Here is a 26,582-nt window from a genome sequence, read left to right as displayed (position 1 = left end):
TAATCCTGAATACCACCCGCCACCGAATAAGACCCGCATCCTATTTTGAGACTGCAAAATACAAAAAAAGAATCAAATAACTTGCATACCTATTTAATTTTCTTCAAATATACCACAAATATAAATTCAGACAGCTTACAATTAATAAAATCATCACAAAAATTGTAAATAAAATCGGTCCAATACTCAGATCACTCACAATTCACCTTCATCATCTGAAGTTTCACCATAGGAACTTTCGTCGCTCGCATCTTTCCATAAATAGCCCCCTCAGTACCATCCACTGAATTTGAAATTCCACATTTCTTAAAGCTTTTGAACACTAGATCGTTGGAAATGCGCGCCCATGCGGTCTTGATCCAGCTGCATATTACCTCCACTTCAGGCCTCTTCACTCGTCCGGTTGGTGTTAACGCATGATCACCATCAGACATCCATTCGGTGTATAACTGTTTCATTGCAGTTTGGAAAGGCCGGTTCTCGCACACATCCAACGGCTGTAGAATAGAAGTGAGTTCTCCAGGAATTATCGCAAGATTTTCCTTTCCTCCTCATATCTTTTACGGCATCAGTTGTATGTCCTCGGTAACTGTCCAACACAAGCACGTTTCGTTTTTGTAACAAAGCTCCCGGGAGACGTTGCCAAACGCACTTCACCCAGTCCTCAACTAACGCACTGTCCATTCAGCCGGACTCATGTGTTCTAACAATAACAACAGACGGCAAGTTTCCTTTAGGAAGTGTTTTCCCTTTCAGAACCACAAATGGAGGGAGTTTAGTTCCATCTGCTAATACGCACAACATTACCATGCATCGTTGCTTTTCGTTACCACCTGTTCTGATGGTTACACTTTTAGAACCCTTCGTATCCACTGTATTTTTGAACGGCATTTCAAAATAGAAAGGTATCTGGTCAGCATTTCCAGTTTGCGACAGCAAATAAGAAGTTTGTTTCCTCAAATGAATAAAGTGACGCTTAAAGGCCGTTAATTTTTCTTCATACGCCCCAGGGAGATGTTGTGAAATAGATGTATGTCTCCGAATGCGCAATCCCTTTCTCCGATAAATGTTTCAGATCCATCCGCGGCTTGCAGTAAAACACTGTGTTTTGAGTTCTTTTGAGATCTCGGATGCTTTTAATTGACATATTTCACTAGAAACACCATATCCTAACTCACGTTTTTCTATCATAAATTTCTGGAGTTGTTCTTCATTTTCCAGAAACACTGCACCTTTGGCTGTGGAATGCTCTGCAATCGCTGTTACTTTTTAGAAGTTTTCCTTGTTCTGCCAATCATGAATACATGATTCATCAACATCGTACTTTCTGCCATCGGCACGATTTCCGTATATTTCAGCTTCGCTTACAACTTTAAGTTTCTCACGCACAGTAAATGACCACAGAAGCCGTTTTGGATCCATCATTTACTATCGAGTTAGCACTTTCACGGGACAGATACAGACTTCGAATGTGTGCGAGGTACACTTCCGTAACCAACAGTCTTGACTCTCGTAAAGTACGATATCCCACTAGATCAGCTATTCGCACACCCAGCATGCCAACAACACTTGTGAAACAAATGACGATCGAGAATCCGCAGCAACGGCTGTCATATTTACCCATATTCTTTGATTTATCATATTTCGTTACCTTACATTTTGCAATTACATGCCACTGTAACCGTATTGAGAAAAAATCGATCTTGTTTCCTAGAACACAACTAAAACACAACAAGACCTGAATGCCTATTTACATGAGGTATGTTGAGTACGGTAACCGTATTCAAATCTATTTCAATACTCCATGTAAACATAGTAAATATTTACAAGAATGAACGGCTTGAATATGACCCGCACCCAAGATTTAGAACTAATATTTTGGGGAAAAGAGTGCGGGTGGTATTCAGGATTATACGGTTTATCTTTTTCTTTCATAAAGTCAACCAGTTCTTCTGCCTTTCCCGTCAATGTCAGGACATTTACTGTTGCAATCTTGATGTAGTTTGGTGCTTGTTGCCCATTTCTCACAGTTTCCCCAGCACCCAAAGAGCTGTGTGTCACTTTTAGCAGGGGACGCCCTAACCTTTTCTAAGGCACCATATCTGCTTTATCCATATGGGCTATTCTTACGATGGGCTGGCCACACCCAAAGGCATTTTATACCTACTGCCAGGTTAAAAATTAGGCCGTCCCTAACATGGAGGCAGACGCCTTTCGTAGCCGCTCCTCTGGAGTACAGATGCTACGGGTTTGCTCCTTCCGCCATCTCCACTGTGTTCATCTTCTCTACTGTAGATGCTGTTGAGGACTTCACCCATAACCCATGGCAAGGCCTCTCCATATTTATGATCCCTGGAGAGAGGTTGTCTACCTGTTCGTGCAGGTTGTATTGGGTATTTCAACCAACCCTACATACTGTAGGGGCCCCCTATCCACCACCTTGGGATGCGCTCTGTAGGGGTCAGGTACCCCTGGTTACTTCCGGAAGTTAACCTTGCCCACAAAGGCTGAGGTTATTTTCAGAGGTCACTCTCCCTAAACCGGTGTAATATAACGAGATGTGTGTTTATGGGCTAGAAGACGGCAGGAATCGTGAGCGACACTATTGATTCATTATGGGTACCTCAAATGAACCCGTAAAACGAGTACAGATACGCAGAACACATACTTTAAAACAGGAGGTAGACGCACAGACCGGGTGCACGGTACTGTATAGGCTGGGAAGTGGGCGCATAGGTCAAGTGTTACAAGTTATCAATCTCATTATAAAACCGTATTGGATTTCAGAATAAGTTGTTATATTAATTAATGCTCATTAATGAGCATGAGCGAAACATGTCCTGCTTGTAATATCTATTAATGGTTTTATCCTAAATATAAAGGACTATTGTGTATTGGAAAGGTGGTTTTTATTAATATAATAACTTCTTATAGGTCAAGTGTTGCAACACCTCACATGGCAGGCGGGCAGGTAGATATGTGATAGTGGACAGTGCTCTAGGTAGGAGGTTCGAATACCACATAAGATTCTTTTTAACAGCCAGTTGCCTAGGATGTGGTAAGGTTGCACTGTACCTGAAAAGCTGTCTGTCACAGAAAGTGGGGATTATCCACACTTCAGTAATGCATATTATGGCGATTAATGGTTCCATTGTTGTGGCATCGTGCTTTGTCCGTAAATAAGAGAGTCACTATAAAAGCAGGAGATAACACTAGGTGAAAAGTGTTAGCACTGCTCGCTTGAGACTTTTTAACCATTCCAAAGTGATCAAGTCTTTAAACATTTGTTAATATCTTCACTTTAATTTTATATTTTGACCAACAAGCACATAACTTGTTTATATTCTTGTAAGCATTGTATTTTTACTTCATTCTATTAATGTCATTTATTACTAAAGGTCTATTTTATGTACTATATACTTGTATATCTTTGTTCATACGACCTGTTTCAGCTGATGATGGTGTCCATAGACACCGAAACCAGTACTGAATAAAAATGTTTTGATCATATTAACAACATATTATGTATTGAAAATAGGTGGATCAATTCAATTTCCCTCTATTTTCTGCTACCACTTGTTCTGGGGATTGTGTGGATCACTGAGGTGAAAGAAGGTGCAGGCATGAATGGGTGGATATAAGACAGTCAGAAGATAAATTTAAAACTTTAAAATTAGAGCTGTATTTCTTTCTCTTCTTTTTTGTTTTTCTTTTCCAATTTTAAATTGTACACATTGCTAAGAAAGCAACAATTCAGGTACAGAACTAGTTCGTTAGCTCAGGTACAATGTTGGAAAAATCAGCATAATCAACAAATTGCCAATTAACAATCTGAGCTTAAAGCTCTCAATTTACAAATGTTACTTGAGCACTACTGCTCCATTCAATCAATAATCAAGGAGACTGATATCTCGATTTCTTTTACACCACTCGTAAGAGCACTTAGGAATCTATTTCCGAAAATACACACTTTCCAGGCCTATCAAAGGCACAACCTACATTTAACAAAATTAAACAGTATTCACTGTTTTATTTATGCTCAGTGGTCTGATATCTTTAACCTGAAATGAATGAAATGGAGTTTAACATGGGTAACAAGTACCCATTCTTTGTGGCCTTCGGTAAAAACAAAAGGTTACAGTTACTGGCCCAAAAACCTAAATGGTGAGGAGGTGAATACTTGCGCTCCATAAAATTTACATAAATGCATGAAACCCTATTTGGGCTTATGGCCTGACGTTACAGGCGTTACTGCGGAGGTGACTAGATGGAGAAAAATATTTAAGTTACAGAAATTACAAGAGAAAAGGTTACAAAATCATAGTCACCTCAAAATCAAGTTGAGAGGGAATGCAAGAAGGTACCTCACTGTCTGTTACCTGATTTTGGTTAAGTTCTTTCGGCTTGATAGAAATTTACATTTAGTTTGAAATTTACATTTTAGAAATAAAGTTACATTACTAAAGATCTGAAACCTTCCCCTCGAGCTAGCTTTGAAAGACTGTCAGATTTTAAACAGGATTTGCCATTACCTCTAGCTGGTGGACCTCCTGAAGATGGATGAGGCGGCCCTTGCCTCCGTTACAAACACACTCTAGACTGGAGTGATCACTAAGGCATCATGGTCCGAAAATGTGCCAGCTTTTATAGCCGGGAGGAAAGTTCCAGAAAACTCTGGGCTAAGGCCCTGACACACCCCCAATTCTCATTGGATAATCAAATATATACCAGAAAGTTTTGATTGGCAGAAAAATAAATTTACAAAATTTTTCATTGACCAACATGTTAAGTTGGCGGGAAGAGATAGAAGTGTTATAAACTTTAGCACACCAAAAACAAAGTATAAACAATTCAGTTTAGGAAACCTTAACTTACAAAATTACTCTTGAATTGCAATAGTTCATCTTCACCCCAGAGGGCACGACAATAAGTGTATAGTAGCGACATCTGTTGAGAAATGTTCACACTATCTCCGAAATGAGTTTCAGCGTTTCCGAATTTGAAGGTCCTCCTTGCTAAAACTTACTTTACTCAAGTTCATGACAGGTAGATGAAAACTGTTGGATGTAATTGTGTTGGTGAGATTGACAAAGTTTTTTGTGTTCTGTTTTATCTAGTTTATGACTGAGTTCCATTTTTTTTTCTTATGTATTTTGCTTATTGGATAGTGTATTCTCTAGCTTATTTGTAACCTGTTTTTGTAGTGAATTGCATTCTAATGGGGCAAAAATATGGTAATTTCGAAGTGAGCGTCATAAAGTCTGTTGTTCAAAATCGACTTTTTCTCATGTGAAACCTTGATCTCCTAATGTATCCAAATCTTATCTGTCTTTAATTGAGTGATTCTAGTTCTTGTGGTGTTGTTGTGCTTCTTTTTAGTGAACTTTAAGAATTTGATTATACTTGTTGTTTAATGGGGTCTAACATCTAGGTCATCAACCCCACTTCTGGAATTTAGGTGTCACATCATTATTAAGACATCTTTTAACACTAGAACGGCCGCAGCAGTCAATTTGACCGATGGGGAACTTTATAATACTTTGCCATGTCTATGATTTTTATTCCTATGACTGGCGGTTAACGAAATGCTCATGTGGTGAGCTGTTCTTCTCGTTAACGTTTTATTTAGACTGAAAACTTCAAGCAGTGGCGTAAAAATCATCGACCTGCCTAGAACGGCCGGAGCGGTCAAACTGACCGGGAATATTTTATAGTGAAGTCAAATAAATATTAAAATTTATTTATTCCACCTATTCAATACATAAATAGAGATTTTAATTAAGAAATTAAATCTTGAATAAAATTATAGGGACATGTTTCGCCCTTTAATTAAGGGCATCTTCAGCCTTAATCTCAATCTGAAAGGTAATTAATCAGGTACCTGATTGTATTAAAATTACATATGAATGTGAGGATGATGTTGGAAATGTGCTTCAAATGGTGAGCAAATGGTTAACAGTAGTTATGATATTCTTAAAATGAAGCCTTAATAAAGTCTTAAAAAACAAATAGTCGTAAATTTATAAACTTTCTTGAATGTCCTTGTTTAAAAATTGGTAACAAATTGTATACTGGTAATTTTATAAGAACATAAATTGTTACGTCAAACCTTGTAAAGTGACGCCCTATGGAGGTTCAGGGCGTTAGAATAATGATAAAAGAAAAAAATGTAGTTGATAATTCCAAATGGAGTATTAAAACATATTAAAGCTAGTAAAGAGACATTACCGTTGCTCACTTCAAGTGAAGTTTATAATAAAATTGTTACGTTGGAACAAGTAAAGCGGAGCCTTGTGATGGTTGAGGGTGTTAGATAAAATTATCGGGTTTTGAACAGTAATTGTCTTGGAAAAGTACCTTTGATTAAATTTAGGATTGAGTTTAGGTTGGCTGCATTATTGTTTCTGAGGAAAGTGATAAATAGATCGAAGAGTATGTTGGGTTTCTCTGAGATTTCATTGAGATTGTGACTGGCATTAAAGTATTGGTCTAGGTGTATGTAGTAATTTTCCATTATGTTGAGTAAAGGGCCCTTGTTTGCTAATACGAGGATGTCCATGTCTTGTTCAATATTGGTGAAATTATGGTTATAATCTTGCATGTGTTGGCCGACAATTACACTTTCTCCCGCACCCTTCAGCCCCACCTTAAGCCCTCTTCCTAAGCCATATTTCATTTCAATACAAGAACTTACTGATTTCCATGATTATAATTTTTACAACACCCCATTTATACTTTATTCTTTGTTAAAAACCTCTTAGTATGTATATTCCTTGTATTATTAACTATTACCATAATAACATCTCATTTCACTTGTTATTCTTTAAAATAACATTTTCTTAGGATTTCGCCACAAATGATCTTTGCTCCAATACGGCTGATGATGACCCCTAGATGGGTCGAAACTAGTACCGTGTAATTTATAATTTTGTGAATATATTGTAGTATTGAAAAGGTGGAAACGTTTACGTTGTTATTTTTATTATTATTACTTATATATTATTCTCAGTTCAATACGGACCAAAAACATGAAATTCATAACCATCCATAATCACCAACATCCTAAAAAAACAGAAGATAAAAATTGCTTTTATAACTAGCAACACTAATGAAAAAATAGTACTTAACCCTCACACAGTAAATAGTAGCATTAAATACACAAATTCTGGAATGTATATACTGGAATGCCTGGGATACTGTTCAAAAACCAAAGAAAAGTATGCCACATTCACATTTAGTAATAATAGTATCCATATCATCACAAACGTCCTAAACAAACAAAACCTAAGAATTGCTTTTAAAACCAGCAACACTAATGAAAAAATAGTATTTAATCATCACACAATAAATAGTAGCAATACATACACAAATTCTGGAACATATAAACTGGAATGTCAGGGATGCAGTTCAACTTACATCGGACAAACTGGCAGGAACTTCTTCATAAGATGTACAGAACACCGCAGCGCTTTAAAATATAATCGTTTGAACTAAAAATTCTACAACGTGAACAAAAAGGTCCACTACTCAACATCTGTGAGAACTTTTACGTTAGTATGGATCAATACAAGAATCCAGCCCTCAAGTTAAATAAGATAAATGAAAAAAGAACATAATATGGGAAACTTGATGCTTGTCGTTTTAAGGAGCCTAACATCGAAGGTCATCGGCCCAATATGGGAAACTTTCATTCCAATTATTTTTAGTAAAAGCAAGGCCAGAAGAATTCACAATTATTATACTCAGTTTCATTTACCACCCCCATAATCCCGCATACTATGGCTGATGATGCCTACTATTGATAGGCGAAACGTGTACCATCTAATATATTAATTTTTATCTTGACAATTTAATAAGGACAAAGTCCTAATTTTTAATATTGTATTGTATTGAATAGGTGGGTAAACATTAAAAATAAACTAGTTTTATTTAATACAAATACTTCCAATACGGATCCAAAAATGATTTTCATCAGGTGTAATACTGCCACACTCCCGCAAGTCCTTCCCCATTTCCCCCCTCCACCTCCTCCCGACAACATGTTGTACATCTCGACTGAGGGAGCACGTTAGTCAAGAGCTGGACTCTGTAGTCAGAGAACAAGCGGACCATGTAACATAAGTTAATTTTGTTCATCAAAACTTGCCTTAAATGTTTCCTATCTGTCACCGTGTTTTAATTCTTAATATGATTTTCATTATCCACTTTACAGACTAGAAAACGGAAAGTTCAACTTCAATAACAACTTACATAATTATGTCAGCCTATGACTGAACATAATAATTATGTCTGCAGCGTACAGATATCATTTGAACTGCATCAGGGGAGAACGAGAACATTGCAACAAAAGGGCCTCCAGCTCAAAAACTGTTTTAATGACCACCATTTTTAATTTTTATCGTGTTTTTTAAGGAAAACCTTTTTAACAAGCACTTCATATTGTGTGTCTAATGTTTTTAGTTTATTATATACCAGTATATTTTACTGAGGATGACCCTATGCCAGGTCGAAACATGTCTATCTAAAATTTCATCTTAATTGGATTTACATTGAGTTTTGACTATGAGGATAATCAACACAATTGTGTACAATTTGTAAGAAGTTCAACCATCAATATGGATCTAACATGAGATTTATAGTCTGTAACCGGCTAAATTTGATGTTAAGAAGAGATAGATGATAGGGCTTATCTCAAGACACCCAGGACTTGCACAGTTACTTTTTGAGGGAAGTGTAGGCAGTAAAAATGGTAGGGGTAGACCAAGGTATGATTATGACGAGCAGATCGGAGCAGATGTAGGATGCAGCAGTTAACGTAGAAATGGAAGGGTTAGCACCGGATAGGGTGGCATGGAAGGCTGCATCAAACAGGTCTATGGACTGTTGACTGAAACGCACACAGTTCAGAATAGGGAAGTCAGATGTGATGTTCCTATCTTTTCCTATATGACTTGATTTGTCACTTGTTTGTTCTTTTCGATATATTTCCTGTTGGATTCCTTTTCTCATTTTATTTTTGTCCTCTATTCATAGTATTTTTCCACCTGCATTTTTATGTATCTTTTTATCGTTTTTCTTTTTCTGTGCTCATCTGATTTTCCTCTTGTCCTTCACTTCCTACATGAAGACTGATGATTTGTCAAGATGGCCCTTCGATGAAGCTTGTCCACCTACCAAATAACGAAGCTGGGAAACAGAAATGAGCTTGTTGGAGGCTGAGAAGAAATTAATGTGGAAGAAAGAGAGCCATTCTACTTGGAATACCGCTGTATAGAAAAATGTGGAGATTGTCCTTGTTCTATTGTTTTCGTGTTTGTCCTTGTTTTCTCTTTCTATTCCACCCTCTTCCAATGTTGACTTGTGTTTATTCTATTGTGTTTCTATTCTATTCTAGATATCACTTGATTCTTCACTTGTTTGTTCCTTTCCAGAAATGAATAGTATTTTAGGTAACTCAGGTGAATTATTGTAGATCTTAGCGAATGCCAGACAGAAGATACACCTATACAGACTGTGGTGGTGGTGTTTGTTGTTTTAAAAGGCGACACAATGTTATTATCAAGTGAATATTTTATTTTCATGATTGTATTATACTTAAAATACACTTTGAACATTATTAGATAATGTTGATTAGATACAGTACATGCTGAAGAGATGTTAAGTACATAATAGAAATGGTCAATCCAGAACCTTCTGATTTCAAGGCTGATACTGTACTATTTGAACTCTGGTAGCCTAGGTCATATTAATTCTGTTGGAAAGGATCTAAGTTACAGGTCTGGCACTGCCCAGTGGTGTCCTGCTGACCATTTTTGTTTTGTACCTAACATATTTTTAGCATGTAACTTACTATACATACTCAACACTACATAATAAGTTGGAAGTGCATTTTAAGCACAATTTGTTTATGAAAATTAAACATTCTCTTCGATTGGCTTACAATGGACAACAAGCATGCACTCAACAATTATGATGGAAGTGTATTTCAATTGTGATTATCAGCACCTCTCAGTGTAGAAGGAAAAATTCCTGTGAAAGTTTTGAACTGCAAAATTCATTGGTATGATAATAGAATAATTCTCCAGCAAAGAACTTGTGCTGGACAAAATCTAATGTCATTCCAAATGCTTTTCAGACACATTATTTTCTCCATCGGCGTACTTAAAATGTAAGTTAAAGAATCCATTTCAGTTACTAGAATTTTGGTTTAACCTTGCTCTAGCGCACAGGGAACTAGGTTTGAGGAGGTAGTGGCTGTGGCCTAAATTAAGGCACAGTCCCAACATTTGCCTGGTGTGAAAATAGGAAACTGGGCTGCCGATGGTGAGATTTGAGCCCACCATCTCTTGAGTACAAGTTCACAGCTACATAACCCGAACTGTGCAGCCAACTTGCTGGGCTACTGGAAATTCTTTACAGTGTTTTTTTTTTCTTTACGTCGCACCGACACAGTTAGTCTTATGGCGACGATGGGACAGGAAAGGCCTAGGAATGGGAAGGATGCGGACATGGCCTTAATTAAGGTGCAGCCCCAGCATTTGCCTGGTGTGAAAATGGGGAAACCACAGAATACCATCTTCAGGGCTGCCGACAGTGGGGTTCGAACCCACTATCTCCCAGTTGCAAGTTCACAGCTGTGCGCTCCTAACCGCACAGCCAACTCACCCAGTACAGCGTTATTAAAATGGTCAGTTTCATTAAAAGCTGGCCATAAGAAATGCAACTTTTTTTTTGCTTTGTAAAGAAATGAGTCCAATGCAAAATGGTCTCTGTACGCCTATTGAAGTCTGTTGATTTTTACAGGGCACAATGCTGATCATATTATTTTTGCTAAACTCTAATGCCCTCTTGTATTTTTGATTTATTATTAATATGCTTACTCTGAGTTCGTTCAGCTTTTAAATCCTTTCTGGCTGTTCCAGCTAACCTACTTAGCAGGCATATTTACTTTGTGAAATGTAACTTCTATTTCTGAAAGAGATACTTTTTGCACTAATCAAAAGTAACCTTTCCATTGTTCTCCTATGGGTAAGGTTTTTCCATTAACCATTAATATTATGCAAGCAAACTATATGTTGTGTAACACTTTCAAGAATATCAACAAACATTGCATTTTCTAGACTTTGAAGTAAGATGTGTTTCTCATAAATACAACCTTACGTTAATAATTAAAGTATATTTCTTTGTGTTAAACTTAATCTTCACAAAGAAGATTTGAATCAGTTGGGGAAATGAAGAATAACATATTAAGACCAGTCTAATATCTCCCAAATGGACTGCGTAACTCGACTGGAGTAAGGCCTTTGGTCAGGTACCTCATCAACGACTGTTGTTAAAACTTAGCAAGTGTGGCATTCAAAGCAAACTGCTGACATTGCTTTGATCATTCCTGGTAGGTTGAATGCAGTGCGTTGTGCTCATTGAGGCCAGGTGAGACCAAACTTTAGTCACCTCGGGTGTGATTCGAGGTAGTGTACACGATTTTCACACCGGGGCTACCAGGTTGTGTATTGTCTACTATGGCACAGTACGCTGATGACGCCATCGTTTGCAGAGCCACTTGAAATGAAAACAACATAATAGATCACAGTCAGATCTTCATAATGTGGCTCTTTGGTGCAATGGAAATAGAATGTCTATAAATATACAGAAGTGTAAGTAATGTCCACTTAAGTAGAGCAAGAACACCGTTACAACATAAAATTTCACTGTGTGGTAAAAGCCTGATGTGTTCACCTCAATAAAACTGCTTGCCAATTTGCAACAGTTTAAAATGAAACAAGGATGTGGAGGAGATAAGGTGCAAAGCATACTGAGCCTTGGGATTTATCTGCAGATCTCTACTGGGAGCTAGAAAGAAAGCAATTCACAAGGCCTATTTGACATTAGTACAGCCATTCGTTCTTGGCTTCCCTCTACAATAGAGAACATGTCGAAACTAGAGGAAGTTCAACTCTGAGCAGAACGACTAATTGCTCAATACAGTAATTTAAACACAGCCAGTTCACTGCCCCTCCCCATGCCATAACCGATCTCTGTAAGCAAATAGATATTGCTTTCTGAGAAAATCCCTCACAGGTAATATTCACATCAAACCTTTCAATTGCTTCCTCTGAATTACCATTCTGCTCAGAGAAGTCGAGTTGTGTCTCTTTTCCCTTCACTTACAAGAATAACATCATATGGAAGCGGCCTATTCTGCTCAGTGTTGGAATGAACTCACACCAGAGGAAAAAGAACTTCCTATCAAAAATTTTTGTTAAGAGCTAAAAAAGAATGTTTATTTAATGAAACCGTGTATACATAACATAATTTTCTGTTTGTGTGAATGGTCAGTATGCGTGGGAGGGCATATTAATGTTTATGTGAGCCTGAGTATGTGAGACTTTACATGGGTATGAAAGAGTTGGCCTAGCTGGAATTATGGGAATTACTTGGACGTACAACAGATCCTCTAAATATTATGTAAGTAATACATCTATCTAAATAGGGTAATTGTATATAAGCACATTTGGTAGTCTATAATTGTAATTTTTTAATACTGTAATTTTAAGTGAGGATGGAGGTACCTTTGTGTATGTGGAAGTATGCCCTTTCTCCATTCACCATCCCTGAATTGTATGAACAATTTGTGGAAAATATAATAATAGTAATAAAAAGTGTTTTTGCCTTTTTACACCTTTTTATTTATTTATTTATTTATTTATTTATTTATTTATTTATTTATTTATTTATTTATTTATTTATTTATTTATTTATTTCATACATACTATTTTTGCCCTTATGGACAGTGTGTGAACTCAAGTATCTCATGATGACACAATTTTCACTTCTTCCCCTTCTTCCTCTTCTCTTCCCAAAATCTCTTCATACTTTGGCTGTGCTCCTGTTTCCTGTCCACAATGTTCCTGTCTTCTTCTTCTCATTTACTATAAATTTTGTATTCCTAATTTTGTTTCTGAATTTGTTTCTGTCTCCTATCATTTGCCTGTTGATCCCCACCTGCCTTAAGTCTTCCTCTATTTCATGATACCAATTTGTTCCCTTGCTTGAACCGTTTACTACATCAAAGATCTTCATTGTAAGTTTGTTTTGTTCATGCTCTGTATGTGCCCATAGAAAGTTAGTCTGCGTTTCCTGATCATGTCTGTGAGTCTGTCAGAGTGCTGGTACAGCTCTTTGGTAGTTGTTTCATCCATATGCCATCTCTGTGTATTGGTCCAGATATCTTTCTGAGAATTTTACGTTCTATTTTTTCTGTCTCTATGATGCCTGATGCTCCAATTGTGGTCATTTCTGATGTAAACAATGCTTCTGGTAATACGAGTGTTTTGTAGTGTCTAAGTTTGGCCTGTCTTGATATGCTTTTATTATAATAATGTGATCATGTGAGTTTGTATGCTTTCTGGAGTTTTCCGTTCGTTCTATGTTAGACGCCTTGTTTGATCCTCTTATTTGTATGTATTCCCCTAAATATTTAAATTTTTCGACCCTTTTTACGGATCCATATGCAGTATGCATGGTGTGCACATTGTTGTTCTGTCGTTCCATGTATTGGGTCTTCTCGTAAGATATCTGTAAACCTGTTTTGGCAGCTATTTCATGCAAGCGTTCCAGTGCTTTCTTTGCCTCCTGTGTATTATTCCTGAGTATGGCTATGTCATCTGCAAATTATTATTATTTATTTATTTAACCTCAAAAGACTGAGGTTGCCAAACTGCCAAAGAATATCACACAGTACAAGTTTGGTGATCTGATTACAATATAAAATAAAAAACCAAACAATAATTCTAATGATAATGTAGAGAAAACGACTCTTAGTGACAAAGGTATATAGATGAAGCAGATAAAATATAAAAGAAAAGTACTTCCATTAATTAACAGGGTGAGCATAGAAGTGATGTCTCAAGATCAATATCGAAGCTTTCAATTTATGTATGCCCTAGCTCACAATGGTCTTATTCAGCACACCAAGGCATCGTAGGCCTAAGTAAGTGACCAGTAGTTTGGGAAAAGTGCCCATTGCATCTAGTATGCGCCCTATGACCTCAAATATCGTCAAGGTTGTACTTATTGAGGTAATAGGGAATGGTTGGTGAATATATCCTCTCTTTTTTTTTTTTTTTTTTTTTCTTTATCGACTTCAGTGGGCTGTTGTGCATGTGATTCAGAATTTTCATAAGTTGTGTACATCAAGGGTAAATTGTGGAATAGACTGTAGTTAGAGACTTGATTGTGTGTAAGTAACAAACATTAAACCAGACGTAGAATGATTCATTAAGAGCAAGCAGTCTCGTACTTTTCACTAAGATGGTTGTGCAATATATTCCTTTTAAATAAATTAAGGAACCATTTATATATCATGGGTAACAAAAATTTCATCTCCTGGAGATTATGCTCTATAGTTCGGAGACCACTATTCTGAGGCAACACTCCAGCCTCCACTTTTTTTCTTGATTGTTTATTTGTAGATCTTTTATCTTTTTCCATTGTAACACTAGAAGAGAGGTATTCTGAATTTGACATTTAGAGAAATGCATGTAGTATCTGTAGTAACTACCAACGCCATTCTAATGATCCTGAAACACTATCTTATATTATTGGTATCTGCTTCAGGAAACAGCGATTATTTTGGAATGGCTAGAAAGTTGATGTAAATCTGAGTAGTTGCGGGTTAGAATAAATCATCGTTATAATCAGGGCTCGAAAAATACAGAGCGCCAGGTTGCCATGGTGACTAGAAATATGTGTCTGGCATATAGGTTTTTCTGATGTTGGTATTTTTATGTGAATGGATTAAAAACAAATTATAATAAATTTCCTATCAGATAAAGTTCAAACTTCCAAATTTATCTTGAATATCAAATATATTTCATTTTGTTGTGTTACGAGTGTGCAGGTACAAGGGTAGAATAGTAGTGCCAGTTCTTCTCTTCAAGTCGACAAAGATACTTTAGTGCAAGGTGGAGCAAAACACCAGAGCAAAGGTTTCTCAAGAGCAAACAGCATTGAAATGTGCTTGAGAGTATTTTATACTTTTACCTTGCCAGAAGTTTGGATGAAAATAGATTAAAAACATTGACACAGCATTTTAAGAACCAGCTTGTGGGTTTTACCATGCATTTTGAAACAGTAAAACAAGGCATTCTACATGAATGATAGGAATTCAGGGGGATGACATTAAGCAGCTTTTGAACAGAACTGTGTCAAAAAAGACAGATTTCCTATTTTAGGCAAGTTGCTTCATATTGTGTAATTGTTATCTGCATCACGTGCTTCTTGCGAGAGAGGATTTAATTTACTGAACTTAATAAACTGTAACTGGAAATAGTTGAACACTTGAAATACTTGGGAAGTGAACTGACAGAAAATGGAAGAATGGATATGGCAATTAGAAGAAGGATACAACTTGGGAGTGCCTTTTACCAACAGATACGGAGATTAATATGGAATAATGATGTACCAATGAAGTAATGTACAAGGGATATCACTTACCTATAATGACAAATGCAGCAGAAACCTGGACAATGACTCAGAGAGATGAGGGTACATGAAGCTGAAATGAAATTCCTGAAGAGTGTGGTACAGAAGACAAGGAGGAATAGAGTGAGAAATTAATACCTTCAAAAATAGTTAAATGTGCAAAAAAAGTAAATGACAAAATGAAACAGAACAGTTTTAGGTGGTTTGGGCATGTCAAGTGGATGAAAGAAGAAAGACTGCCTAGACAAGTACTGGAAAGACAAATGACAGGGAAGAGAGGACGAGGGAGATTGGGATTACGATGGATGGACTCTGTGAAGAACAGCATACGACAATGGAACTTGGACTGGAACACAGTGTTGGATGAGGAATGGTGAAGAGACAGGACAAAGTGGAGAGGAACCATATTTGCTCTCATCCATTGTCAGGTGGAAAAGGGGAAATGATGGATGAATAACTAACACTTTGAGGTCATCAGTGAGGCTAGACAGCCTTAATAATTTAATGTTTATTAACATGAGTGGTAATTTCATGTTTATTAATATGAATGGCACATTATTAGAGAATTTTGATCCATACAGATCTTGGTATTCCAGTGATCAAACTACATGTGCATGGACTGAAAGCACACAAAACACACACTCATATAAATACGTAGTTATGTAAAATTACTATACTGCCGTTATATGCCGTAATCTTTGAGGGATAGCTTGTACACTAAGTTAAGTTTGTACTGTTTTATACAAGTAACTATTATTTAAAGCCAGAACATAAAGGCATATGTATCACACTGTATTTGTATTAGTGAAGTACCTGATATTCAGAACTGGCACTTAGGTCAGAAGAAAAATTTTTGAGCCCTGCTTAAAACTTTTTAAATGTTTTTAAATTTGTTTGTATAACTTTGTCAGTCATGATCATTGTATTTTAATTCCACATACTTATCATTATTTTTAATTTGTTTCTATAACGTAATATTGAACTTCTACCGAGGATGGCCTTTAGATTAGGCTGAAACATGTATAGATATCATCCCATCTCATATAGATGGTTGTTTTGTATTGAAAAGGAGGAGCATATAAATACTTTTTATTTGTAAAGTGATACAGGTATTTTATTATATTTCTAACATGCAACCCTGCTTATAACAAAGATTTCTGAGTGTGATGTTTTGTTCAAAACTGCACAAAAAATTTCAATCATGAATACAACAATGTCCTTGTTGTTCAGTTCATAATTTCTTTAAATTATTCATGATTATGGCAGTGGCATCATAAAGATTTATTCAAACACTTCTTAAAATACATTTAAGTCAAGTATTGGTATGAAAACAATAGGGCAGAGCTTGTATAAAGAATGTTCTCATTCCAGTTGTTGAAGGTGGAGGAAGGTCTGCTTGGAGGTGAAGTCTTACATCATGAACTAGTGGAGAAGACTGAGGAAGAGAAAAAGTTAATCAAACTGAAAAGAGAGCAAAAACGGTATGCATTTTCACTTCTAATTTTTTTCTTATTGTAGTACATAGGATTTTTTTAATGCCACACTAACTGCTTAGTTTTCTAAATTTTGTCACTTCAGTTTCTCTTCAGTGAGAAACTCCTTTAAAGGTCTAATTACAATCGAATATATATACAATTCAGTAACGTTTCTATTAACCTAAGTGTAAATAGTGATTGCTGGGATTCAAATTCATTCACCTAAGTCAAGAAGAGGCATGATAGTCAAGTGGCTTAGTCACTGGCTTCTAATTAAAGCAACCCTGGTTTGAATCCTTCCTATGCAAGGGGAATTTTTGAATTGAAAGTCACTTCCCTGTGGTTTGGATTCCACCTGAAACTTGAGGTCCCATGGCTATAATCATGATATAAATACTGTAGTTATGTAAAATTACTAGCTGACTTGCTTTTTTAAATTAAGAACATGAAATCATCTGAAGCACTGAAACTATCAATTTACCCTAGTTGCATTGTAAAGAGTGTATCCTTTCTTACAACTCAGTTAGCAAGCAGGTAGCCTTTATTATATGAGTATGAAACAGATGGAGAAAAGTAATTTACCAGGTAAGCATTCTTGGATGGGTGGCATCTAGTGAGCAATTATGAAACTTATCAATGAGCCAGTAGTTGACAGTTCGATAAGTTACATGCTATGCAATGTATATTTGTAGGGTAGACAATTATAGCAAATCAGTAGTTACCAGATAGATATCTTATCATTCCAGAAACCAGGCATTAGGCTCATAGCACATGAAACTAAGTTTCCAAAAGACAATTTGCTCCCCTGGTTCACACATGGGACACAAATTGGTGGATATAAAAAATGCAAGTGCAGGCATCTACTGTGATATATCGTCGTTGCCGGGAAAAAACCTCTTATGTGCAAAATAACAAATTTTTCAGGAGAGACAAAAAACTATTTCATATAATAATACTTAACTTCATAATAATCGAAGTAATCTAGTTCCCTTCTGTACCTGTCTTTTTATAACCCTGTACTGTTTAACTGCAGTAACATCAATTATTTCACCAGATATTTAATTTTTGTTCATTACGTTGACAGATAGGAGATTATGGTTTCTACGAAATTACACATAGGAGATTTTGCTTTAAGAATGAAGCTTTTATTATATTGAAGTTTTACTCAAACACAGGAATCATTACAGTTTATTCAGCTGAATTTTATTACATCAATTGTTCCTAATTGTATTTTATTAAATGTATACTGTGCAAATTGATCACTGTCCTCTTCAGGGAACTTTTCACTTGTCCGGCTTTACAGAGAGATTATCATAGAAAGAGTGGTGGTCATGCTCAATTACCTGCTTCAGTTACTGCAAATGAGTGAACTTAGATATTGTGATTGGCAATTGTGCAGTGTACAAACTGCGTGGTTCACCAATTGGAAAACTCATTCTCCTCCTTTGTGGAAGTTCTTCCCACTCTGCTGTGTGTTCCAATTTGTAATTTATTCTTCCATCAGGTAAGTACTGCAGTTGGCGGATATCTGTCACTACAGGGTCGGCAGATTTTCTTCCAGGCCGTAATGATGGGAGGTTTGATTTATGCTCAAAATCCTTAAACTGAAGTCGACACTTTTCACATTGTATGGTTTCGTGGGTCTGGCTTGCCTCATTCTTGCTATATAATCCATGGGCGAATTAATTGGTGGAGAGAAGTAGTGCTCTAGAGTGGCATGGACACTATCACATTTCATCATAGTGTGCCCCTTTTCCAGATATTGTTCCACGGTGATGTTCTTAGATCTAGCGGCATTACTTAAGGCGCTGGCTAAAACCTTGTTCCTATTCTGATAATTACAGCCATCAGAAATTAAGGTAACCTTATTGGTTGGAGGTGGCAAATTTTCAATAAAATTAACTATGCATGATGTAAATTCATTTGCACTTACACCACCATTGCCCTCGTGCCATACATAAAGTGTAACATCATCGTTTCTTAGATCATAAATTGTGAAATTGTGTACTTGAAGTTTCTGTCTGTAGTATGTCTTGGATGCTAGCAACTTAAGACACAAAAGAACACTTTGAAGATCCATTGTTACCACAACATGATAATCAGTACTGGCCTCCTTAGCTTTATTCTTCGCTTCCCGACTTTCCTTAGGAGGTGTTTTTGATATTCTTCTTCTTCTACTTGACCAACTTTATATGCACAGCAAATGTCGCACTAGTCTTTTTTAGGCAGATGAATATCAATTTTGTCATCTTCCAACGTATCCATGAAAAGGGTTCTACAGCTTGGAGATTTGTTGTTTTCGTCACACCATTCCTTGTAGACTGAAAACATATGTAATTTTGATCGAAAAGTTGGCTCAACGTATACCTTTTTCGTGGACTTTCGACAATAATTGCTGGGAACTTTAGGTAAAACTCCAAGCCACTCACGAATTGTCTTCTTGTCTTCAATTTTCTTTTTCTTCTTGATGGACATAGGTACATCCTGCTTTTCTTGGGCACGTTTCTTCAATGGACTGCTTCGGGCATCGGTGTCTGAATTATCTGCTCCCTTACCAGTAGAAGTTGAAATATGTTCGACATCCTTTACATGTGTCCATCTCTTGTAACTGTCCTCACCAATTCCCAAAGTGTTTATGAAAAATGTTCGGCAAACACGCACACTTTCTCCGTCAGATTTAGTTAAATGTATATCATGGCCTACGTTCTTTCTTTTGATGTTGCCTGCTGTTTCTTTGCGCCTCCTGAGAACATTCCTAGTGGTGACAAGCCCTCTGATGTATGCCTTCTTTTCAGCCCAGGATGGAATCTGCCAGAAATCTTTGAACAATTGACATCGGTGCTCCTCGTTGATTGTACCGCAAAGGAATGTCTTCTGTGTCTTCTTTATAAGTTCTTTATGTTTGCATCTGTTACCTAATTTTCTTGCCTGTTTTGTGATTACTTTAGCCTTTTGCTGTAAGCCTAGGTAAGGCTTGCCAAAGATTCTATTTGAACGGGATTTTTCCTTTGCTTTGTGGTTGAGTCTCTTTTTTGCGCTTATTTTTCGTATATCAGGATTACCAACAGACATTTCAGAATGATCCAGCGCCTCACTCACAGTTTTCGTACCTTCGTTAGACGTATCTTCGGTCTTCGGTATCCCTCTCTTTTTATGAGAGTTCAGTATATTTTGGAGATCATCTTCTTCTACATTCCACTTAATGGAAGACATGTCATGTAGATCTTCTAAATCTGAAATAAATGATTTAATATTAGAACACAGTTTTTATCCTTCGTGTGGCTCCATTTGTCAACGTCACAGATTTTACACTAATTGCTTTGTACTCGTATTAGTCACAATTTTATGTTTAAGTAGAAGGCTTGTAAAACTTCAAACATACCTATTATAGGGCAGGCGATTTCCATTGCCTCCACATTTCTTGCTGTGCTGGTAGAGTCATTATCAGACATCGCCGCTATGGATGCATTAAGTTCTTCTAGATGAAAGGGAAATGAGGATTATTTTGTAGATAAATTTTAGAGGCCACATGACTATTTGTTTACCAATAATGCAACATTCATATTGAACATAGTTTCTATGATATCCATGTGTTTCAAGTTGGTATTGTAATTCATACGTACCTGCTGCAGAACTTGTAACATCCATCACGTCGTCCAATATTTCTTCCATGGTAGGGGTGTCGTCATTTCCATAGTGATTTGTCTCTGTTGTGGTTTTACAAATGCACCTGCGGTATATTAAAGAAAATAAAACGATCATACTACTGTCATCTTACAATCCATAGTAGTTGTTATTTAAATGTGCTTAGAGTTGGGATAGCCCTTGTGTTTTTGGTATTTTAAGATTTGCAATGCATCATGCTTTCATCACTGTTTATTAATTGACTTACCTTTGTCTGACTGATAATCTTTTGTAGATATCTCCAGTGTCATTTGTAGAATCTTCTTTCCACGGCTGAACATTTCTCTTCACAATAAAGTTCCTGCAGCAATAATAGTAGAAGTGGCATACAGAGTAAACAATCCCTATAGAGTTGTCATTGTCGAGCAGAAGGCGGAAAAGTATAACACTAACGTGTTCGACTCAACACATAGGAGATATTTCCCGGTAGTGTGGACCAAGGTATAATACTCCTATGTGTCCTTCAAGCACATAGGAGATTTTCCCCAGCAACAAAAATGCTAAGCCACATAGGAGGTGCAATATTTTGTGGAATTTAACCCATTTAATATTTTCTAACACATTGGAGGTTTTGCCACTTCGTAGTGGCAGCCATTCTGAATCTCTTGGTGCTAAAATCTCATTTTCACAAATTCTGACACATAGGAGGTTTTTTCCCGGCAACGACGATATATGCCTTATACATCCCTGTGGGGACACAGTGAGTGGCCTGCTATGGTGATATTGAAGCCATTCGCACTGCACCAAAACAACTTACTCTACATTTCGAAAGATTTGACAAAGTAGCCATTCTGTCTGATCCAGAAGCTGCAGTCTAATCTATATGCCTGAGTTATAACACAACATTTATAGAAGCCCAGGAATGTCAACTTCTCTTACAACAATTCAGTCCAGAGAGTAAAAGAATCATTCTGCAGTAGATGCCAGGACACTTCTTAATCGAAAGTAATGAACGAGATGATGCACTGGCCAATGCTAAAAGCAAACATCTTACTAATCTGCCAAATCAAAAGTCAAGAAATTTAATTAAAGATTATCACCATCATGCTCTGGAAGAGAGAATATCTCAGAAGCCATGGAAAGCAGGAATCTCAGAACATCCATGACTACCCACGACAAGAAGCAGTTGTTGAGATTTGTCTGGGTGTTGGACATGATGACCTTGGGAAACGTTTTCATCACTTCAGCATTCTTCTTGGGCCATACTGCAAGCTTTGCAACCAACAGGAGATGATCAGCAGAAGTCAGCTGAATATCTGCTCTGCTCCCCTGTTCTGCTTTAACAACCAAGAATGTCCATGCCTGCTACTAGGAAGCTAGGGAATGCATGAGTCTTATCAGTGTACCTGCCATTAGAAATAAAACAAAAATAATGTTTTCCTCTGTGTACCCTTTCTACAAATCCATATCACTCTTTTTTTTATTTATACTCTCTATACACAATTATTTGGTAAGTTGTTGTTCTCCATCTGTAATTTTACATTTAATAGCTTCCTTACCTGAAAATTTATCTGAGTACTAAAATGACCTTTTGGCTTGACAAGGTACTCATTATTGGTTCTTGTATGTCTTTAGCAAGTCAAGTGTGGTATAATGTGAAGCTGTTTTTATTGATAAGGGTAAAGAAATGTTATTCTGTGAAAGTTGGTGAGCTGCTTATATCCATTTATTTATATGTTCTACTTTATCAGCAAACTGAAAGAGAAAAGGAAGAAAATACAAGAGGATAACAAAAAACAAAAAGAGCTGAAAAAGGAGATGCACAAACAGAAATCTCTGAAAGGGATGCAAAAGAGAAGTGAGAATGAGGTGCAAATGTTGAAAGCTGTTGAGGAAGCCAATCAGAATGCAGATGAAGATGATAATGATGTTGAGTGGTACAAAGAGGAAGTGGGCCAGAATCCTGACTCAGGTATGATATATAAACATTATTAACATTACAGAATAAATTCAAAACTGTACTCACCAGCAAAAAAAAGTGAAACACTACATATTTCAGACAAAATTTAACTGGTAAAAATCAAATATGACATTACAACAATATAGCAATATACGAGGGCTGTAAATAAAATAGTGACAATATTGATAGAACGCAATATTTAGTAAACACACAAGTACATTTGCATTACATTGCTTCAGTGTAGTCACCCACAAAATCTATTACCTTTTTCCAAATGTTGGGAAGCAATTGGGGACCATTGGCAAGGCGTTCTCTGCTGATGACAGTGACGGAGCACCCTATTGCGTGGAATACAGATGCCACGTCAGGAAATCAGTGACCTCAGAGCGGTTCCTTCAACTTCGGGAACGGATCGATGTTACAAGGACTCATGTCTGGTGAGTACGGAGGGTGTTCCAAGATCTCCCAATGCCACCATTGCAGTAAAAGGCTGACATTGTTTGCAACATGATAGGGTGATCGTTTTGCTACAAACGTGAACGTTCGCACCGCATAGCCAGATGCAGATGTCGCTCCAGAAATCGGCAAGAGTAGTCACTCTTGACGGTTTGTCCCTCAGGCACAGCGTGCGTAAGAATAACACCTTAGTAGTCGAATGCCACAATCAGCATAAGCTTCACCCGACAGGAATCCTTTCAAAATTTCTGTGGACGTGGCGAACCTGGGTGATGCCATTCGTTCGACTGATGCTTTAATTCAGGTTTGTAGGCTTGTGCCTACATCTCCTCAATTGCAACAATATGCTGCAGAAATGCATCTCCTTCATTATGATATCTGTCCAGATGGATGCCTGTTAGTGCATATCGGTGCCATTTCTGTACGTCGGTGGTTGATGTGGAACCCAACAGAACGCCACACCGTTCGATGACTGGTACCAACCTCTACAGATAATTCCCCAACAGTCCATCGATGGTCTACAGAAACGAGACCACTCATGACGTCAATCTGATCTTGAGGAATGGACGGCCGACCTGTTGGGTGTAAATTCACAGTCTCATCTCGACCCCGCACCAAACGCCTTGACCCATCATCCAGTGTCCTATGTGGTAATGCATTTTCACCACAGGCTGCATGTAATCCTCGATAACATTCTGATGCATTTTTCCACGGGCAACCTCGATTTTAATCCACGAATGCTGATCACCTTTTGAAAACATGCCTTAGAATGGTGAAATCAACTCTCTTCACTTCAATGCCACACAGCAACAACACTCTCAACTGGATGCCCATCAAATGCACACTACATTATTGACAACAGCGCCACCTGATTGCTCCCATATCCTATTTGTGCATGCCCGATCTCCTGCGAGTGTCTGTACTACATTGCCACTATTTTATTTACAGCCCTCATATTTTAAATTAAAAAGCCTATTTGAAAAGTTTAACCTCAATAATTGAGAAACATTATTGTCGTGATAGTCACAACAGTCCAACAACGTGAATTTGGAAATGTCAAAACTTACAGCTCTGCACAGCTTCGTATGCAGTCCATTTGTCCATATGTTTTCAACACATTTCCATTGCCTCAGTAACAGGTTATACCACCTCTAGCCTCACTTACAGCTGTGATTCAATCAGGCATGCTCAGAATACAATCTCGAATGTTGTCTTATGGTATGCGCTCTCATTCTGCCTGGAGCGCAGTCCGAAGTTGAACCAGTGTGTCAGGGGAATGACTCCTAACTTGTCTCCCAAGCATATCCCAGACATACTCTATCGGGTTTAGGTCGGGACTATGAGCAGGCCACACCACGTGCTGAATTCTGACTTTATCCAGGTACTCGCATACACAAACAGCAATATGTGGGCAAGCATTGTCATGCATCAGGATAAAGTTCTCGCTGATGATAGGTACAAAAAGCACCATGTGATCCACTAATATCTCCTCGATGTATCAGTTGGTTGTCAGACTTCCATTCTTGATGAACACAAGCTCCATGCGCACATCAGTGATAATCCCAACACAGACCATCGCAGAGCGTTTATTGAACAGTGCTTTGCAGAGAATGTACAGGGTGATTAACTTCCCCAGACCTTTTCCATACCTCTCCCTCCCATCCGGTGCCCTCAAACAGAATCTGAATTCATCCGTAAATAGCACTCAGCTCCACTGCTCCACAGTCCAGTTGGCGAATTTCATCCAAGAGGCATGGTGCTCACGTGTAAGCAGAGGTCTTGTGGCAGGTCTCTTGGACTTCAAATCCGCTTCATTCAACCTCCTCCTTACTGATCTTTCGCTGATGTTTGTGTCCCGTACTTATTGCAAAGGTTTTCTGGCCTCCACAGCTGTTGTGTGTCGATCATGTAGAACGTGCATTATAAGAAAGCGATCATTGCACTCAATAGTGCTTCTCTTACGACCAGATATTGTCCTCTCTGTACTTAACAGCTCTGTACGTGTTAGAACTGGATGTGTCTATTAACGTTTGCTACATGGGATATACATCGCCAATCCTCCACTAATGCCACGGCCCTTGCTATATTTTCAGGTGAAGAAGCCATTATGGCCTGACTTAGAAGCGAAGCTAACTGATGATGTCCATAAAAATATGCGACACAAGATATTCACAGCGATAAACCTTAAGAGAGCTGTTTGTGATTATTCTCGTCCAAAGGCAGGAAACGGCAGTATTGGTGTTATTTATCAGTTATTGCACTGAAACTTTTCAGATGGACTAATAATGATACATTGCCGTATTGATGTAATGTCATAACATTTAATTTATACAAGGTTTCAAATGGTCTGAAATACGTTGTGCTTTTTTTGCTGGTGAGTGTATTATGCTGTTATCAATCTTCCTGTCCTTTTGCATTAACCAGAGCCTTTATATTACCATTTTGGCCTGGATATAAGATGGCTTTGCATATAAGATGACTGTGAAATTTTTGGAAGGTATTTAAAAAAAAAAAAAAAAAATTGAATGAACCATATATATGTGAATAATCCCCACATACTTTTTTCAGAATTTGTTGGCATAAATTTGGGATGTGGGTATTATTTGCGTCAAGGTCAGTACAGTACTCCTGACTTACAGAAATCTGGAAGTTGATATTTTCTCTGCCTACTTACTTTACAGATTTGTTCCCGTCAAAATCGAGAAGCAGGCCATGTAGATATTGGATCATTTGCGTGGTGTCAGTTTAAGTAATATCACATATTTAATATGGCCTGTATTCGTTCTCGTTATGGGTCGTTCACGGCTAACGAAAAGATCCACATTAATTGCATAGCGAGAAAACACTATGATGTGTACAAAAGTTTCATATGTGATTGGGTGGAAAATACGGCTCATCTTGAAGAAACAACCAGTAACCGCCGTAAATTTCGTGGACGAAAAGCAAAGTTCCCAGAAATCGAAAACAGGATAGTTATGCAAATCATCATCATCATTTCCCCTTATCCAGCTGTAGCTCAGTAGGGGCAAATATGGTTCCTCTTCACTTTCTTCGGTAGGGGACGCCCTAACATTTTCCAAGGAACAGTATCTGCTTTATCTGTATAGGCTATTGTTACGATGGGCTCGCCACACCTAAAGACATTTTATACCTACTGCCAGGTTCAAAATTAGGCCGCCCCTAACATGGAGCCAGACGCCTTTCGTAGCCGCTCTCCTGGAGTATGGATACTACAGGTTTGCCCCTTCTGCCATCTCCACCGTGCCGAAGTCCACCTTCTCCGCCGTAGATGCCGTTGAGGTCTTCACTCGTAACCCTGAGCTGGGACCCATACCAGATGTCACACCCAGGTCATTGTGCTCTGGGACTCACATAGGCAGGGGCACCTGTCCCTGGGTAGGAGGGCTGCCTCCGATTTCACAGAAACATTTAAAAATCGCTCTCACTTCATCACCACAGTGCAGTTTGCAGTTCCTCGAATAGCATCCAAATTACTATTTTGAAGCCACCAGAAAATAAACATCACAAACTTGGACCATTGCACGCACTTGTTTGTTGCAGATAGCCATCAGCAGTGCTGCTAA

General features: G+C 37.7%; 1 protein-coding gene across 3 annotated transcripts in view; it reads left to right on the top strand.

Moving 5' to 3' along the window:
• The window catches only part of ppan (Brix domain-containing protein peter pan), a 159,257-nt gene that overhangs the window by 88,644 nt on the left and 44,031 nt on the right, over positions 1-26,582 (top strand). For all 3 annotated transcript variants that reach the window (XM_068225544.1, XM_068225545.1, XM_067137899.2), the window contains 2 exons: positions 16,855-16,964; positions 22,334-22,554. In XM_068225544.1, the coding sequence (XP_068081645.1) occupies positions 16,855-16,964; positions 22,334-22,554 (331 nt within the window). The remainder of the gene's footprint in view (positions 1-16,854; positions 16,965-22,333; positions 22,555-26,582) is intronic.

This window comes from Anabrus simplex, chromosome 1, assembly GCF_040414725.1.
Source record: "Anabrus simplex isolate iqAnaSimp1 chromosome 1, ASM4041472v1, whole genome shotgun sequence".
Lineage (NCBI taxonomy): Eukaryota > Metazoa > Arthropoda > Insecta > Orthoptera > Tettigoniidae > Anabrus > Anabrus simplex.
Note: the sequence above shows the minus strand (reverse complement) of the source record. Positions and strands in the feature narration are given on the sequence as shown.